The sequence below is a fragment of the Dreissena polymorpha genome, chromosome 10 (assembly GCF_020536995.1).
Source record: "Dreissena polymorpha isolate Duluth1 chromosome 10, UMN_Dpol_1.0, whole genome shotgun sequence".
In the NCBI taxonomy this organism is placed as follows: Eukaryota; Metazoa; Mollusca; class Bivalvia; order Myida; family Dreissenidae; genus Dreissena; species Dreissena polymorpha.
Window position 1 is genome coordinate 22,345,772 of NC_068364.1, and position 18,229 is coordinate 22,364,000.

An 18,229-nucleotide genomic window follows, 5' to 3' on the forward strand; every position below is an offset into this window, starting at 1 on the left:
TAAAAAGGAACATATTAGCCGCACTGTCCGTTACTGGCTGGATGGAGACTTGTGTGTAACATACCGTCGGTCTAGGATTTCTCTCCAATTTAGGGGAATGGACGGTTTCGCGCATGCATCTATGCAAACTTTCTACCTAGATTTCTTGCCTTCATTTATTCATTGAAATAAAATGAGATAAAATTGCTCATTGATTCAGCATCGTTTAAGTATAATGAATGCATCATTACTTGAATTGTTAAAATATACCCCAAACCAACGACATACTTTGTGAGGAATAAAATTGACACACGACCAGAAATAAAAATATGTTTGATTCCCCTTCCCATCCGACCCACCGAAATTGCTGAGACCCGATTTTTTTCCGACATGGAAAAATAGTTTATGTGTGAGAAGATTAAAAATGGTACGAAGAGAAAACGATGTGTACAAATCTACCCAAATATGACCCCGCTGCGTGTTAATAACATATTAATGCGATAGCGCAAAAACAAGCGTAAGCAAGATGGCGGATCAGGTCAGTTGCGTGTCCGTCAAGACTAGTGTTATTTTTGTATGCAGGAACACCTTGTTTATGTAGTACTAAAAAATACCTTTTAAGTAAATGTATATTCTCCTCATCAGCCTGCGATTAACTGAAGTTAACATCGAGTATATGTTGCCATCTAGCCATTTATTAATCTAGTCTTCAGTGCAGGTACACCGGGTTTAAGCACATAATGCATATATCTGCCGTTGGTGTTCAATCTTAAACACATGTAGTTCATTTTTAATTGAATCTTAAAGTAAAATATTAAAATTGAAATCAATTACCTTGCTATCTACCCAGACGTTTGTGTGTGGGTTAGAAAGGGGAAACAAACAATTGTTATTGTTTAGCCTAAATATTAAACAAGCGGTTTACAGAAAGTTTATCTCTAGTCTGAAACTCAATTATGGGCGTTTGTTCTGATGTCATACAATCACCACAATGTACAGCGCATTTATGTAACGAAATTACCATAAACTATTTAAATTTGCCTTTTTTGACACGTGTAGTCATAGTAATAACATACTTAAACGCGGTTAATTATTTTACTTTTATAAGTAAATGAGAAAAATAGTTATATCAAATTTAATGGATTTTATATTCGCTTTCTATTGTTTCATTGTGAACAAGAGATGTGTTTGTCAGAAACACAATGCCCCCTATTGCGCCGCTTTGAAATACAATTTCAATATATCGTTTGGCAGGTTTAGAAATAATCTCCCTTTAAATCTTATTACTTCCCTTGGATTGTTTATTGTGTCTTTTGATCTTAAAGGATGACCTTGACCTTTTCAACTCAAAATGTGCAGCTTCATGAGATACACATGCATGCCAAATATCAAGTTGCTATCTTCAATATTGCAAAAGTTATCCTAAAACTTTAACCAAGGTTAAAGTTTTGGGACAGAATGACAGACAGACAGGCCAAAAAACAATATGCCCCTGATCATTTGGGTATTGAATGTTCTGGCCGTTATGAGTATGTTCAGTTTGCGTAAACTATATGTATACCTGTAAAGGTATACAAGTCGAAATTTTTCCATTTGTGTCTCGTTAAGCGCATATGATCATCAATTTGCAGCAGAATAAGCTTAAAATTGTAATATGCTTTGTATATTTATGCCCCCCTTCGAAGAAGAGGGGGTATATTGCTTTGCTCATGTCGGTCGGTCTGTCGGTCGGTCTGTCGGTCCGTCCACCAGGTGGTTGTCGGACAATAACTCAAGAACGCTTGGGCCTAGGATCATGAAACTTCATAGGTACATTGATCATGACTCGCAGATGACCCCTATTGATTTTGAGGTCACTAGGTCAAAGGTCAAGGTCACGGTGACCCGAAATAGTAAAATGGTTTTTGAATGATAACTCAAGAATGCATACGCTTAGGATCATGAAACTTCATGGGTAGATTGATTATGACTCGCAGATGACCCCTATAGATTTTGAGGTCACTAGGTTAAAGGTCAAGGTCACGGTGACCAGAAATAGTAAAAAGGTTTCCGGATGAAAACTCAAGAATGCATATGCCTAGGATCATGAAACTTCATGGGTAGATTGATCATGACTCGCAGATGACCCCTATTGATTTTGAGGTCACTTGGTCAAGGTCACGGTGACCCAAAATAGTAAAATTGTTTTCGGATGATTACTCAAGAACGCATATGCCCAGGATCATGAAACTTCACAGGTAGATTGATCATGACTCGCAGATGACCCCTATTGATTTTGAGGTCACAAGGTCAAAGGTCAAGGTCACGGTGACCCGAAATAGTAAAATGATTTTCGGATGATAACTCAAGAACGCTTTTGCCTAGGATCATGACACTTCATAGGTACATTGATCGTGACTCGCAGATGACCCCTATTGATTTTCAGGTCACTAGGTCAAAGGTAAAGGTCACAGTGACAAAAAACGTATTCACACAATGGCTGCCACTACAACGGACAGCACATTTGGGGGCATGCATGTTTTACAAACAGCCCTTGTTATTATGTCCCCCACTATAGTAGTGGGGGACATATTGTTTTTGCCCTGTCTGTCTGTTGGTCTGTTGGTCTGTTTGGCCCAACTTTAACATTTTGCAATAACTTTTGCTATATTGAAGATAGCAACTTCATATTTGGCATGCATGTGTATCTCATGAAGCTGCACATTTTGAGTGGTAAAAGGTCAAGGTCAAGGTCATCCTTCAAGGTCAGAGGTCAAATATATGTGGCCAAAATCGCTCATTTTATGAATACTTTTGCAATATTGAAGATAGCAACTTGATATTTGGCATGCATGTGTATCTCATGGAGCTGCACATTTTGAGTGGTAAAAGGTCAAGGTCAAGGTCATTCTTCAAGGTCAGAGGTCAAATATATGTGGCCCAAATCGCTTATTTTATGAATACTTTTGCAATTTTGAAGATAGCAATTTGATATTTGTCATGCATGTGTATCTCATGGAGCTGCACATTTTAAGTGGTAAAAGGTCAAGGTCAAGGTCATCCTTCACAAGGTCAAGGTCATCCTCCAAGGTCAAACGTCATATAGGGGGACATTGTGTTTCACAAACGCATCTTGTTTTTTAAATTGTGTTCTGTGCTTGACTTTAAATCGATTCAACCAAAGAATATGGGAAAGTAATTCCTTATATATTCAGGTTGGAGAATATGGAAGAAGAGCATGATACGAAAGACGGGATGGTTGAGTGTCTGCCGGGTATTCCGGTATTGCATCGTTATGCAGGAACAAGGAGCAAGGTTTGTGTTTTGAAATAGATCAATTTAAGCACGAATTTTGATCCTAGCACGACCGTCATAAATTTTCTCTCCTATAAAACAAGTACAGACGCATTTTTATGCAGCAAATTACGGAAGAAACCAAATTGATTTTACAATTTAGTTCAAAGTTCCAAGACGGTATCTCCACAAACTTCATTGCGCGATAACGAATAAATGACACTTATTAAGTTACTGAATTAATTTATATCGTAAGTAGCCCTATAGAACAATACTTCCAAAACACAATTTATATTTATGATGCGCACATCTGTTTTTGCTTTTCGTCTTGAAAATGGTCTCATTTATTTTTGATTTATACGTAGTCATATGGAATTAATTTATAAAACTTATCGACGAAACCAAATCGTATTGAATATCATGCTCCTAAGTTAGTAGACAGTATGCGCGCGGTTAATTGCGCGATAAGAAATATATGTAACTAAGTTGACTAATTTCTTTATAAGCAGTACAGAGGTATTGCAATTAACCATTTACATTGATGATAAACAAATGTGTTTTTGATTTTGGACTTGCAAATTGTTTCATGTATTTATATCTTAATATTAAGTCGTTTGGATTTATTATGCTGCATTTTACATAATTGGAACAAACAAATTGTATTGGCGAATTATACATGTCCACAATTTAACTTGTTTTTAACGATGTGCAAAGTTCACAAAACTTCATAACGTGTATAGTATGCTATACAGATATGTTTCTTCTAGGTACAGTTTTCCAGTTCGAAAATCAAGTATGGTGTTAGAAGAGCTTATATCAATTTGGATCCATCGAGGCAGTCGAACAACAGACGGGATCGACATCTCGTTACAAGCTTTCAGGTGAAACAATATAAATCGTGTGCCGTCAATAAAAAAAATGCGTGTTCATTTTACAGCATTTCAAATGTAATTATATGTTCGTGAAGAACATCTCTATTTGATATTCATAGCAAGTAATGTTCCTATACTTATAAAGAAATTGCAACTTATTGTAGCTTGAAACAATAAAATTAAACTGTACGTCAGGAACTACCACACAGACGTATACTCATTTTAAAATTACATGTTCGTTCTACAGTAATCATCATTATAAAACGAAACAGTATACAGCCTAACAAATGGAACCAATTTAATAATATTTAGCGCTTCTGCCGTTTTTGTTATTTTGTGTGACGATGAATATAATTGCCCTGGTGGCCGAGTGATAAAGGCGATAGCTTTACAATCCAGATGGAGTTCACTTGTTTTCCCATTCCATATTCTATTCTTGTCAAGAATAATAGTAAGAGTAATAGCGACAACGTTTTTGATGTCGTTTAATATCAAAGGACGCCAAACATTAAATAAATCAAAACAATAGCGGATTCTTCAAAACGGTAACGAAACCGAAAATGAATATTAATGACAACTTTGTGAACGCGGTTAACACCTGCTAATTAGTTTGCATTGTCAATTAACAATTGGATTATTCGACTGTTAATCAATAATCCCATATATGCCCGATTTATATTTTTAAAACCAAATTATGGGTGGGTAATATAGACAATAAGAGTCATAAACACAAACGTTTGAAATTTTCTAAAGTGTCAAATGAATTTCGGCATATGGTTCTATTTAAAGATATGATGAAATAAGCTCCCAATCAGGACCGTTGTATTGCAACATGCGTAAATAACCTGCCGTGGTTTGCACGCGTTGTGAACAGCTATTTTAGGTTACAAAATTCTACATTTAAGAAATGAATTTCTTTGTCCCGATAAAAAGCGCGCGAAAATTTGCGTGGGTATATTTATTTGTAAATAATTTTTTTGTAGCGGGTACAACATTGAGATCATTTAATTTCCATTTAAAGTTTCGCTGTGAATTTCAACTAAAGTACCGGGGTATTTTGCGAATTATTTGGCATTGACATTTTCTCTTAATAAAATATCATGTAAACACGCTGTATCGTTACCGTTACGCTGTATCAGTTCCTTCATTATTGAAACAATTATTGTATTGACTGCACACAAGTGTCGTAACATACGGATGCAATACGTAAATTCGGACAGTACTTTAAGTCGGACACAAGTAAATAAATGATTTAATACTCTTGATTTCTAGAAACTCGGTATTTGTTGTTAAAAAGGGAAATTGCATTGATTAACACCATACGAGTCAATCGTATTGATCATCTAAACGCTTTATTTACGTTTTCGACTTAACGTGCTGTCCAAATTTAAGTACACATACATGTGCACATACATGTAATATCTACATGTAGTATATGATTTTCTTTGGTACATTTACATTTAAGTACACGGTGCCTGTACTGTAACATTAATTTACGATATTGACTGTGTACATCAGACTACTTGCTATTTAATGTATATGTATGTATACATAGTAAGTATATGTAAATGAAGAAATAAAATAAAGATGAAAACCTGCCTCTTATCATTTTGAAGAAAGTTTTATGGGCTACCAAATATTTTATTGGTAGCCCAGTGGGCTACCTGAAAAATAAGAAATTTGTCGGAATCTGAATTCTTGTTTTAATCTAGTATTCCTTAGTACCGATGTTTACATCTATTAAGTTAAAGTATAAACGAATGAACGAAGCAATTATAAAGCGACGTAGACATTTCGTTAAATGTATGTAAACCAAATCAGCATTAGAACATATTGGATTGTAAAACGACTATGATTATTTCGTTTTAAATGAATATAAAAATATAGGTGGGAATTAAAACATGAATGAGTGTATCCGTGTGTTAATTCACCACATCTTAATATGGTTAACGTTGTTTTATAACACTGATGGTGAATTTACAAATAACCGACACGATGATGATTGAATAGTTTTATATCCAGATTCCGGAGCACTTCCCGGCATTGTCTATCCGGTTATCGGACCAACTGGATGATATTGGAGCTGGAAAATGCACTGTTATGAAGCGGAGAGTAACATACTTGCGCAGGGAGCGAATGTGTACGCTTGGTGCACATCTAAACGGATTGAATACTTCATGTTTTCATTTCGGTAGTCAATCGGAAGGAACCACTACTCCTGGTCTCAATTCTGATATTGATTTTCTACAAAGTTATAACCGTATGAACATCATGACAGACTGGAGAGACTGGAAGGCTGAGATGAATAACCTTCTGATGCTTCATGACTACACCACTCCACCTCAACAGTACTTGCTACAGGTTATCAGGCGAGACACACCGGAGCAAGTGACACGACTGTGTGATGACAGGTTTGTGAGGAAAGATTCTGTGACAGTATTGTTCAGTTCCGAACAATGGAAAAAGGAAACAGAGCAGAAAATGAAAGATCAAGGAGAGATAGCAAAACAAGGACCTTCCGTGAGTTCTGTACCCAACTGGGATATTGTAAACGCATTTCACGTTTGCCAACCTCTTCCTGAAATACAACACTGGATAGAAAGATGCAGAGGTAGACACTGGCCGCCTGCCCAATTACTGGAGGCTGCACGGGTAGCTCCGTCTTTCTTGGTACCGGTCGGACATCATGACAGCGATTTCAAGCGCGAAGAATGGCGACTGTCTCCGAACCTTATAGAACGAATGTTGATGTTTAGTTTTAATATGATACAAATAAAGTGTTATATTGTGTTGAAATTAATTAAACAATCATTATTTAAGAAAATGGTGGGGGAATTTATTACAAGTTTTCATTGTAAAACTGTAATGTTCTACACCATAGAGAGAACCAACCCTTCTCTGTGGATGGAAGATAACCTCATGTTTCTAATATTACTATGTTTACAAGTATTAAGGAAATGGCTGCGACTTGGAAGCCTCCCTCATTATATCATAGAAGGAGTGAACTTATTTGATGGAAAACTGTCTGTGGTGCAGCAGAGACGCCTTTTACAGTACGTGAACTTCTTGATTAAGAACAACTTGCAAGATTTATTTCATATAAATATAGATAAATTAGGATATCGGTTACAAGGGTGTGGTATACGGCACATCGGACAAGCTGGAGGTGTACTGAGACGTGTATGCCTAAATAACAGTATCAGTTTAATGCTGACGTTTGAGCGCTTGGAGAGCTTTCTTATACACTTAAGATATATTACATATCAAGTACAAAATCCAAATGCAGTCATCGAGCAAAATATTAACTCAAAATTACGCACTTGTTTTGAACATTCCAGGAATCTCCAAATGCAAAAAGTTGCTTTAGAAATTATCAATCACCTGTACGCATTACGCAATTCGATGCAATCATCTAAGTCTTTGCGGCTACGAAACCATGTGTTCAGCGTACTTATAAGGCGTTTCAAATATTCTTTAAACACGGATGTAGCTTCTAATCGCTTAAAATTGGCTTCTGTGCTATACTGTTGTGGACATCTTCAAGCGGCAGTTAGAGTGCTAGAAGATGTGGAGAGGAGTTATCAAAGCATGGTAAAGGCTGTGTGTGGATGCAGACGTAAAGTGGGAGACCGTGATCTCCAGGTGTTTGCTAACATGATATCAGATAACTGTGACAACAAATTCTGTGAACCACAAATTGCATTTTGTGTCAAGTTTGTTAGAGAAGAAGCGTATTGCGCTCCATATATATTGTGGTTTGAAATGAATCGCAACATGACGGAAGAGGAAGTTGTACAGAGAGATTACGTTTCTAAACAATGGATGGATTGCGCTGAGTTGGATGCTCTACCTTTCCTTCACTATCTACAGTATCTCACGTATGGAGGACTCGGTGAACGCGACAAACAGCTACATGCATTTGGAATACTCGAGTCTTATATATATGATCCCAGAAATAACATCAACATGTATCACTATGAGACAGCGCTCAATTTGCTTGGTCACTGTTATGAAATGGAAGGATACTATGAAGAGGCGCTATATTACTACGAAAAGTCGTTGAGACAGTGCGATACGAACAATGCTGCTAACTGGCACGTGCAACGTGTGCAGCGTCTGATAAGTAATTAAGAATGAAAATGACAACTTTTAAACGTACAAAATACCTTATAAGCAGTATGTATTATTAAGCAGCACATTTTGAAAGAACATATTAAGTGCACCTGTATTGTAAAATATTAAAATCGTTCACGTTATTCTATTTCGTTTGCATTAATATGGAAAACTATTGTTCCGTTTTACTATTAATCCAAATGTCGCAGTCGGCGTCTGCGTCTGTGTTGGTGTCTGCTTAATGATCTCGTTAAGGTTAACGTGCAAAATCTATGATGTGCAATTTAGGAGAATGGTGACTTTTTTTAATTTGGTTATTGGTACATGTAACTGCTCAACATCTCTATATTTCCGATTTTATCGCAGTTATTCAGGTGGAACTTTCTAAATGTTTTCGGGGAAATTGTGCGACGGTAGTTGGACATAATTCTGGCCTGCAATTAAGGAAAAGCAAGCCCATTTTTGGACACTAATAATGTAGGTGAACATTATCGTGTAAAACATATCTAGCTGGCATGTAGACCTTAATGCGGTGATACAGGTTATGATTCAAGTAATCCCAGCAATTGAAATAAGTCAAGGACTATCCATGTTATATAGTACAGAGTTGCATTTCTGGTCAGTTTGTGCCATGGTCAAGGTCACTGTTGCTACTATTTATAAAATTTCGTTTAGTAACTTTAGTTAGGAGGGAGATGTTTTACTGAAATGTGTGTAGACAGATTACATGCTGATTAGTTAGTGTTTTTATTATGTAATGTTGTGTGAATGTAGTTTACCTTCAGAGGTATGTTATTTTTGACTATTATATTTCTTTTTTGTAACAGTCTGTGTAGTGAGACTGTATTTAGGGCAATTGAGATCAATGTAACTGTTATTTTAAATAGAAACAATGTCCATGCAATAACTTTAGTTCATATGGAGGAATCGTGTTGTATTTGTTTTGGGAATTGACATGCAGACATCGGTTATGATTGAATTTGGGGCCAGTTCGTTCAAGGTAACGCTTTCAAAGTTGGAATGACTGTCGGTTCCTAAGTTTCTGAGTTAATTCCCTCTATTTGAAATTTCTTTATATGATTACAAATTGAAATATAAATATGCATAATGGTGTTTATTATTAAGATTGAATGTGCACTTAAAAACACTTAGTTAATTTTCTATCAATTAATGCTTTTTATGTACTTAAAAATTGTGATTTTTTAAAGTGTATATGCGTTCATTACCTTGAATATACTCTTTGTTATAAAATGATTTTTGTTTTATTTGTATCAATATTGTTATTGCTATAGTTTGTTATATAAGAAAGCCATATTGTAATTAATATAAGTATTAATCATCTTCTTCTTCTTTATATTATTATTATTATTTTTTTTTTTTATTATTATTATAAGCCATGTATAGTGTAAAGGTATATATTGCAAACATGGCTTGAAAGAAAATTTATAAAACTTATGCCTGTCTGAAAATTCACTTTTCTTCCGCGGACTATGTATTAACGAATGCACTATTCGCCTGTGGCCAGAATCGTAAATAAGAAACACGAAATAATGATCACACGGCATTATTTAAGTACCATTTAAATAAAACAAATAATAAAGGTTCTTAACCAATTCAGCGCATTTAAGTTTTTTCAAACTAAATGGGCAAAGGCTATTACCATGACGAACTAATTAAGCGAATTATCAAATATAATCAAAGGGACACAACTATTACAAATCCAAACATGAATTTAAGCGAAAGACAGTGTAAAAGTAATCAAGGCTTGTATTAACGATATCTTACTATGTTTATTTTACATGAATGCTGCAAAAATCAAATTCTAATAAGAAAAAGAGCTCCGAGGTCGGCCTCCCAAACAGGGCCTTGACACAGGCTTTATTGCAACAAAACTGACCATAAGAGTTAATCTTATCATATAAGTGTGACTTAGCCACTTAAATACGTTTTAAGTTGACACAGAATTGTGCACTTCTGTTAAATCATTGTTAAAGTAAATGGATTGAGAATATTATAGTATTATAACTGGAGTTCATGTACTGATCAAGGCCAATGCACATGTGAGGTATCAAGCCAATCGATCTATTGATTGAAGAGTAATAGATCGGAAACGATTTTCACACTTATTGGGACAGTGGCCTTAACCTTCGACCTAGTTAACCCAATTTATAAAGGGTCATCAACTGTTCAAGGCCAAAATAGGTAGTTGACATGAAGACATCGGTTATGATTGCATTTGGATCTAGTTGGTTTAAGGCCTCGGTTACTTTAAATAGAACAAATTGTTAACCAGGTTTTCCGAAGGAAAAAACTGGTTATTAGATTGGCGAATGCGGGCGGGCTGGCTGGCTGGCTGGCTGGCTGGCGGGCTGGCGGAATAAGCTTGTCCGGGCCATAACTATGTCGTTCATTGTTAGATTTTAAAATCATTTGGCACATTTGTTCACCATCATTGGACGGTGTGTCGCGCAAAATAATTACGTCGATATCTCCAAGGTCAAGGTCACACTTTGAGTTCAAAGGTCAAAAATGGCCATAAATGAGCTTGTCCTGGCCATAACTATGTCATTCATTGTGAGATTTTAAAATCATTTGGCACATTTGTTCACCATCATGGGACGGTGTGTCCCACGAAAGAATCACGTCAATATCTCCAATGTCAAGGTCGCCACGACTAAAAATAGATTTTTAAAAAAAAAAAAAACTTACAAGGGGGGTTAATTTTTTTTGGTCATTTCATAAGTTCAGTTTGAGTTTTCTCCCTTTATCAGATTTTTTTTTCACAATGAAAACCTGGTTTTGTGACAATTTTGTCCCTTGTTTTTAATTTAGTCTGGAGGGATGTGTCATAAATTTTCTTTGTATGTAATTTACATGGAGACCATGCTTGTAAATAATAATTGGCAAATTAAATTGTCAATTATTTGCATGGTAATATTTATTTTGTTTTTATGAATATTTTTTCATCAATTAACATATACTATTTAACTAATAAAAACATTAAACGTCCATTATGGTTCTGTAATTATATTATAAGCTAACTGACATGAAGCGTACATTATACTATTAAATCGACGGAAAAGTCGAGCGCAATGTCTTGGGGAAGCTCTTGTTTAAATGCTTATCTATCAAAGTTTGAATTATGTACACGTGTTTTTATCATTTTAATGCTTGTATAAGCATTGGGAATTGAAAGTAGAATGTACATGACAACGCAAAAAAAATAATTTTGCTTGCACATGTATAATTTAATATGTCCAGTGTTAAAATGAATATAAAGTTATCATGTTTATATTATGTTTGGGATTTGTAGATGAGCATTAGTTTGGGGATACACACGTTATACGTGCATTCAAAACGATACTATGCATTCCAAACTTTCTCTTTTTAAACACATCACTTGTTTTCTGAGGAATGAACTGAAATGTTTGTGCTATAATTTATATATCATGACATCTTTTGATTTTTGTTGCTCAAATTGGGCACACAAGCAGGTACACATTTAAAACGAGAATGCAAAATAAGTTTAAATAAACATAGAAGAACACCAACTGTTTATGATATTTAGTCATATTAAATGGTTAATCTTTTGAAAGTCGAATAAGGTCGCCATGGTGTAATGGATATGGTGTCCGCCTAGCGAGCGGGAGGTCACGGGTTCGATCCCCGCTGTGGGAGCGTTCTTTCGATCTCCCATATAGACACCAAGTACTGGTTCTAGGCCCAGGAAACGGACTCGAGAGCATTTCAAATAAGTAGGAATTACTTTCTTTACAATCGAGCTAAAATAAATAGGTTTAAACTGAAGTCGAATAAAATATTATAATTGCACCTAATATATTACACCTTTGGATTATATGTGCCTGAATATATTAATATATGATATCATACATTTCTCAAATGTTTAACAGCATGTTATGCAATATTCGTCAAAAAAGTCAATCCAATCAAACGATATACAACTAAATACATGAAATTTCCTTTCACAAATAACGGCAGTACTGGTGTGACGATGCTTTTGAAGAGGATAGATATAAAACATCAATTTAAGTTTATCTATATCACCACAATTGTGTATGTTTATACGAACACTGGGGTACGATAAAAATTTGGGTACGCAAAAAATTTGGTACGAAAAAATTTTGCGTACGAAACATTTTTGGTACGAAAAAAAGTTGAGGGGTACGGGGAAGTAGTACCCGTGGGTAACTTGACCCATTGAGCGAAACTGGGAGGCGGGTCACATTCTTGTTCATTAAGTATGGCAATACATTCATGATGATTCTCGAAAGTAGGTATGAGCACATAGCCGGACCATGTGAGCTCAATTGTATGAGCACTTGACTATCCGAGTTCGCCCACGAACATATGGATAAGTTAACTAATAGCGAAATGACCTTATACATGTATATGCTGAAATCTAACAATCAAACGAAATATCAAACATGGTATGTACACTTAGGTGGTTGTGTAATTTCTGTTAGAATATCGTATTCAATATGTAAATTTTAAATGATTGTGCCCGCACTTGAGTTTGTTGCCTTGTTTGAGTCTATACGCGCCTAGGCTGCACCCAGTGTGTGTATTTGTGTTTTTCCAAGGTAATGAGTTACCTCCGCGCTGAGGCTGCATAATGTTGGGACCCGGAATGTGTCCAGCACTCCAACCTAATAAGATTAGATTGACGACAGTTGGGACGAATTTTGAATGATAGCTGCAATTTCCAGCTATTTGTTTTGTACTGAAATACTTTTTAATTTTTTATATGGTCAAATGCTGCGGGGGGGGGGGAGATTTTCCGGAAAAAAACAACTGTCATGAATGGTGACCACAAAACATACAAAATATAACATTGCGCCGGGAGCGGTAATCGAACCGGTGTCGTAAAGGTGAAAAAGCGAACGTCCTTACCACTGCGCTAGCGAGACGGACAATTACGTAGAGAGTGTGTATTTGAGATTTATTTACAGGTCGTCCAGCGTCTTCGCGACTACAGATGTATCGACCTGCCCCTGTGACCCTTCAGGGGGGAAAATCAAGGTCAGAGAGAGAAAGAGAGAGAAAGAGAGAGAGAGAGACAGAGACAGAGAGACAGAGAGACAGGACAGAGAGACAGAGAGAGAGAGCGCACGTTCTTCTTCTTGAACATATTGCTAATGGTTACACAGATGGTAATTATATGTATTAGTGCATTTTGGTCAGGAGCAATACAAAGGTTACAATTCAACGTCAAACGTAACAAGGCACAGGCATGCATGGAAAAAAATTACACTACACTACAAGAAAACATCACCTACGCTACAGTAGGCAAAACAACAACAACAAATACCGTCACCATTCTCTTTTTATTTTTATTGTTGTCATGTTGGGTATGTCATGTCAACGGAGCCAGAGTGCACGGGCGAGAGATATCTCTTCAGGCGCGCCCTCTAGCCCAGCCGACACGCTCTACTCAACATGTTTAAGTCCTGTACATATAACGAAAAAATGTTTACTAATCACATTTAATTACAACAATATTTACACCTATAGGGGTTGCACTGTGGGTAAATTTGCCCACGTGCGCACTTACTGCGTCTTCCGATCCTGCGTGGAAGTATGTTGTCTGTGTGCTTTTCCCCTACCTTCGTCGTTGTTGCTGATTACAGCTTAAGAGAAGGAAAACGAGGGTCTCGCGGAACCCTGGGTTTTGTTACCTAGAGCGCTATTTGGTTGTAAAAGAAGGATTAGAGCTTATCCATAGTGGTCGAAAGGGGCCAATGACATATGTATTTGGGGGGGGGGGGGGGGGGGACGTACCCTTCCGTCGTTTTAGTATTATTAGTCTTTATCTATTTATTTATTGGTGTAATTTTCCTATATATCTTAAAGCGCAGACGAGGAAACCGCGAACGTTCGTTATAGAAAGCTCCCTCATCTTTGCCTTGTTTATAGTATTGTTTATTTATGTATTGACGTCAACAAGGTGTTATTGGACACTGCATTGTAATGTACTACCAACCCAAAGTACATTTGGACCCCAAATACAAATATAGGTTCTCGGCGTGCACATTGCATGCAGTGTTTCTATATCTATTTATTTGTTGATGCAATTTTCCTCTTGTCATAAGTACATAAGATAGTCATTATTAATTGGAATCTTTAAAATTACATATATCATGAATTGTTTTACGGTACAGTTTTAGAACCAAATTAATTAATATTAGTATATTAGTTCGAGCCGGGCCCAGACGAGTGGCCATAAGGACAACACCGGAGTGACCATCGTCCGAGACCGGCCCGTCATTAGTACATAAAGTTGCCATTATTGATCTGAGTGTTTTTATTTATTTATTGATTTTAATTTTCCTATAGGGCCGGGATAATATGGTTAGGTTCAGTTCGGGCCCAGACGAGTGTCCATATGGTGAACTTGTCCGAGACCCGCCCGTCATTAGTACATAAGATTGCTATTATTAATTTGAATAAATGAAGCAATATATAACTGACGGTATGTGTTGTTATTTCTATCTACCGCTAATAGTCCAACGGAATATTATATTTTATCTAAGTAGCCCGTCACGCAAACATTTAAACACGTGCATTCGCACAACAGGAGCGATTCCGCTTGGAGGCATCAACAGTGAGTCGCGATTAATGATAAGTGGGTTTTTGTAGGCCGCTATTACCCCTGCACTTAGTTCAAGTCTCTGTTCAGCGTGTTTAGGGCATATAAAGAAAAGATGTTCAAACGTGTTATGAATGTTGCACTGGGGGCAGAGGACAGTTTTGTAATAGTCGCCGTGCAATCTTAGGCGCATGCGCGTGTAAGCCCTGTCCTCCATTTTAATGGGACTATAGATGTTAATCTTATGGCAAGGGTTGGTTAATAGCGGTAAATTATGATTGGCGCAGTACATTGACCATTTGTGATCCTGTTCAGTATACCCTTTTTGGTTAATGATTGCAATTAGTTCGCGCGCGCTAGGCTTTAAATAAGAGGGTAGACCTTCATGGGAACATATTCTGGCAAGTTGGTCAGCGTGTTCGTTACCCGGAATGCCTACGTGACTCGGGATCCATACGAATTGGAGAGTGATATTGTTGTTTGCTAGTTTTGTGATTCCCTTTAATGTTGCACATATTAGGTCCGGTCGCGTTTTCGATGATCCTGCATTAAGTGCTTGTAAGGCGCTGAGAGAATCGGTTAATATCGCGTAGTTTGAGCGTTCGTGAGTTTCAAGTTCGTTAAGCCACTTTATGGCGCTGCTTATTATAGCTAGTTCGCAAGCAAATATAGAAAGTTCTTTATTGTATTTTACCTTGCACTGATGTATAATTACATTTTTGGGTTGATACACAACAAAAGCCGCGCCTGCTATTTCAAGTTCCTCATTTTTGCTACCGTCAGTGAAAATCTGGGTGTAATCCCCATATTTATTTGTTACATAGTTTTGAGCTATAGAGCCACTGTTTGGGTCGTTGTCGGATTTTTTAATTAATGTTGTTAGATGTAAGTCAATATTTGGTTTTGATAGATTTCTTAAGCTAAATTATGTAGGTTCCTGCGTCTTAATGTCAATAGTCTCATAATATTTGCCTAGCTCGAGCACGTTCTGCGCGAACGGGAGACCACTCTTTTTTTCTTTTTATTGGTAGGCCGGGTCTTCAGTAACACTAAGATTAATTGGGAGGTGTGGTTCCATAGATAGCATGCGCGCGCGGTATTTTAGTTGGTTAATTTGCTTTTGTTGACCCAGTTATCATTCCACTTTCAGCGTGCAGCAGAACGGTGCTTGTAGATTTACGTGTACCAGTTATAATTTTAAGTGCCGTATTTTGGATTACTTGTAATTTATTGAGTAATGTTTCACTGGCTGAATTGTACGCAATGCTTCCGTAGTTTATTTTTGCCCAGATAGTGGCTTTATAGATACGCATAAGGGCTTTTTTATCCGTACCCCAGTTGTTTCTTTGGATGCATTTTAGAAAGTTGAGGTCCTTTTGGCAGCGTACAACTAGTTTAAGGATGTGGTCTTTCCATGTAAAATATTTGTCAAATGTCATACCCAAAAAAGTAATGCTGTCAAGAAGCGGAAGAGGAGCACCACATAGAGTAAGTTGTGGGGGGTCAGGGGTTTTCTTAGATCGAGTTGCTTTACGTGCATTGGCCGCTACTTTTTGTGCACTGGCAGGGAATAAGATTGCTTGGGTTTTTGTGGGATTTATTTGGAAGCCATACGATGCGCTCCAGTTTTCTATTGCAGTTAGGGCTTTTTGGATTTTAGTAATTGCTAGATTCGGCGATTTTGATGTGGTTCATATTGCACCATCGTCTACAAAAAGTGATAAATTGATTAGATCAGTGTTATTTTGTGAATTATGTGCATTAATTTCTCTGTCTAGGGTGTTCATAGTCACGGAAAATAATATTGGAGATAGGACACTACCTTGGGGACAGCCGTTTATAGTCTCAACTGATTCTGATGTCGCGTCATGCAGTCTCACTTTTATTTTACGCGTTGTAAGAAAAGCTGCAAGCCAGTTGAGCATTTTACCCTCTATTCCTAACGTATTAAGTGTTTTAATGGCGTTTTCGTTCCATAGTTTATCGAATGCGGCTGTGAGGTCTAAAAATACGGCTGCTACAATTACGTAGATTTATCTATATATATCATAGCAGTGCCGCGTTTACAATTTGCAGGTTCGAAATCGTTCGCATTCTTTAGTTTTGTGATCACGTAAAAAGTTAATTTTACATGTTTTTATTCGCAATTTATTTACTAAATCGAGAACAAATATCAAACAAAATAGAGAAAATATATAGTTGTTTCATTGGTCCATAAAAATAAAATGGATGTAAAATTACTTATTTGAAATTAACGTTCTGATACACTTATTGAATCTGTTTCCCCAGGATATGCTGTTCTATTAATATTTACCTTTATCAACACGAACGACAACTCTGCTAGGAGAATGTTATCAATGAAAATCAACGAGCATTCTCCTACGCAGTGGCGAATGCCAAGGGAAGTAACTGAAAAATCGAGTTATCTCAATCGGACTGGCTCGGTCTTTTACATAGGTCGCCATTGTGAAGATTTTTTTTTACTGGTTATCAAACCTTGGACGCTGCTGTTCCAGCATCGTCAAAAATGCGAAGTACAGTTCGCCCTGCAAAATAAATTTACTTATTCAAAAGTAAATGCAAATAGTATCACTATCCAGTGTACTTTATCTTATTTTAAGTTTGCTATTGTTGTTGTTATTTATTGTGTCAAATCATTCATCTGTCGATATACAGTTTTGAACTATAATCATTTCAATTCGATTTCTAGTTTGGAATTACTGTTAATTCTTAAATTTCTTTGTTAAATGTCCTCTATTTGAAACTGATTTATATAACTAAATATTAAAAGAGAAAACTGCATACTTCGTTTATTCCGTTTAAATAATATTGTTTATTTACTTTAAACTGTTATTAATTAATGCGGACCTGCGTTCATTACTGTTAATATACTCGTTGTTGTATAATGTTTTTTTTTATCCGTATCAATATTGTTATTGCTATTGTTTGTTATATAAGAATGCCATTTAAGATATAAGATATGGATTATTATTATTATAATTATTATTATTATTATTATTAGTAGTAGTAGTAGTAGTAGTAGAAGTAGTAGTAGTAGTAGTAGTAGTAGTAGTAGTAGTAGTAGTAAAAGTAGTAGCAGTAGTAGTAGTAGTAGTAGTAGTAGTAGTAGTAGTAGTAGTAGTAGAAGTAGTAGTAGTAGTAGTAGTAGTAGTAGTAGTATCTGTATTGCTATCATATGCAAACATGGCTTAAATTATATAAATTATGCTTGTCTGAAAAGTCTGACCTTTGTATAACCGAGTGCAATTTTCGCTTATTATTCGCCTTTGAACAGAATCTTAAATAAAAACACACGAAATAATGGTCTCACGGCATAATTTCAGTACCAGCCAATAATAATACAAATAATATAGTTTCTCAACGA

The 18,229-nt window shown here is 36.3% G+C and overlaps 2 protein-coding genes across 26 annotated transcripts in view; both read left to right on the top strand.

Moving 5' to 3' along the window:
• The window catches only part of LOC127847058 (uncharacterized), a 270,689-nt gene extending 260,839 nt beyond the window's left edge, over positions 1-9,850 (top strand). For 10 of the 23 annotated variants that reach the window (XM_052378630.1, XM_052378624.1, XM_052378629.1 and 7 more), the window contains one exon: positions 6,208-9,850. In XM_052378630.1, coding sequence (XP_052234590.1) covers positions 6,208-8,255 — 2,048 coding nt within the window. In that variant the 3' untranslated portion in view covers positions 8,256-9,850. Of the gene's footprint in view, positions 1-3,173; positions 3,274-4,019; positions 4,134-6,146 lie in introns of all 23 variants that reach the window. The other 13 variants (XM_052378635.1, XM_052378637.1, XM_052378639.1 and 10 more) reach the window with 4 other exon arrangements.
• Positions 1-18,229, top strand: part of LOC127847055 (phosphatidylinositol 4-kinase beta-like) — a 152,206-nt gene that overhangs the window by 64,243 nt on the left and 69,734 nt on the right. The window lies entirely within an intron of this gene.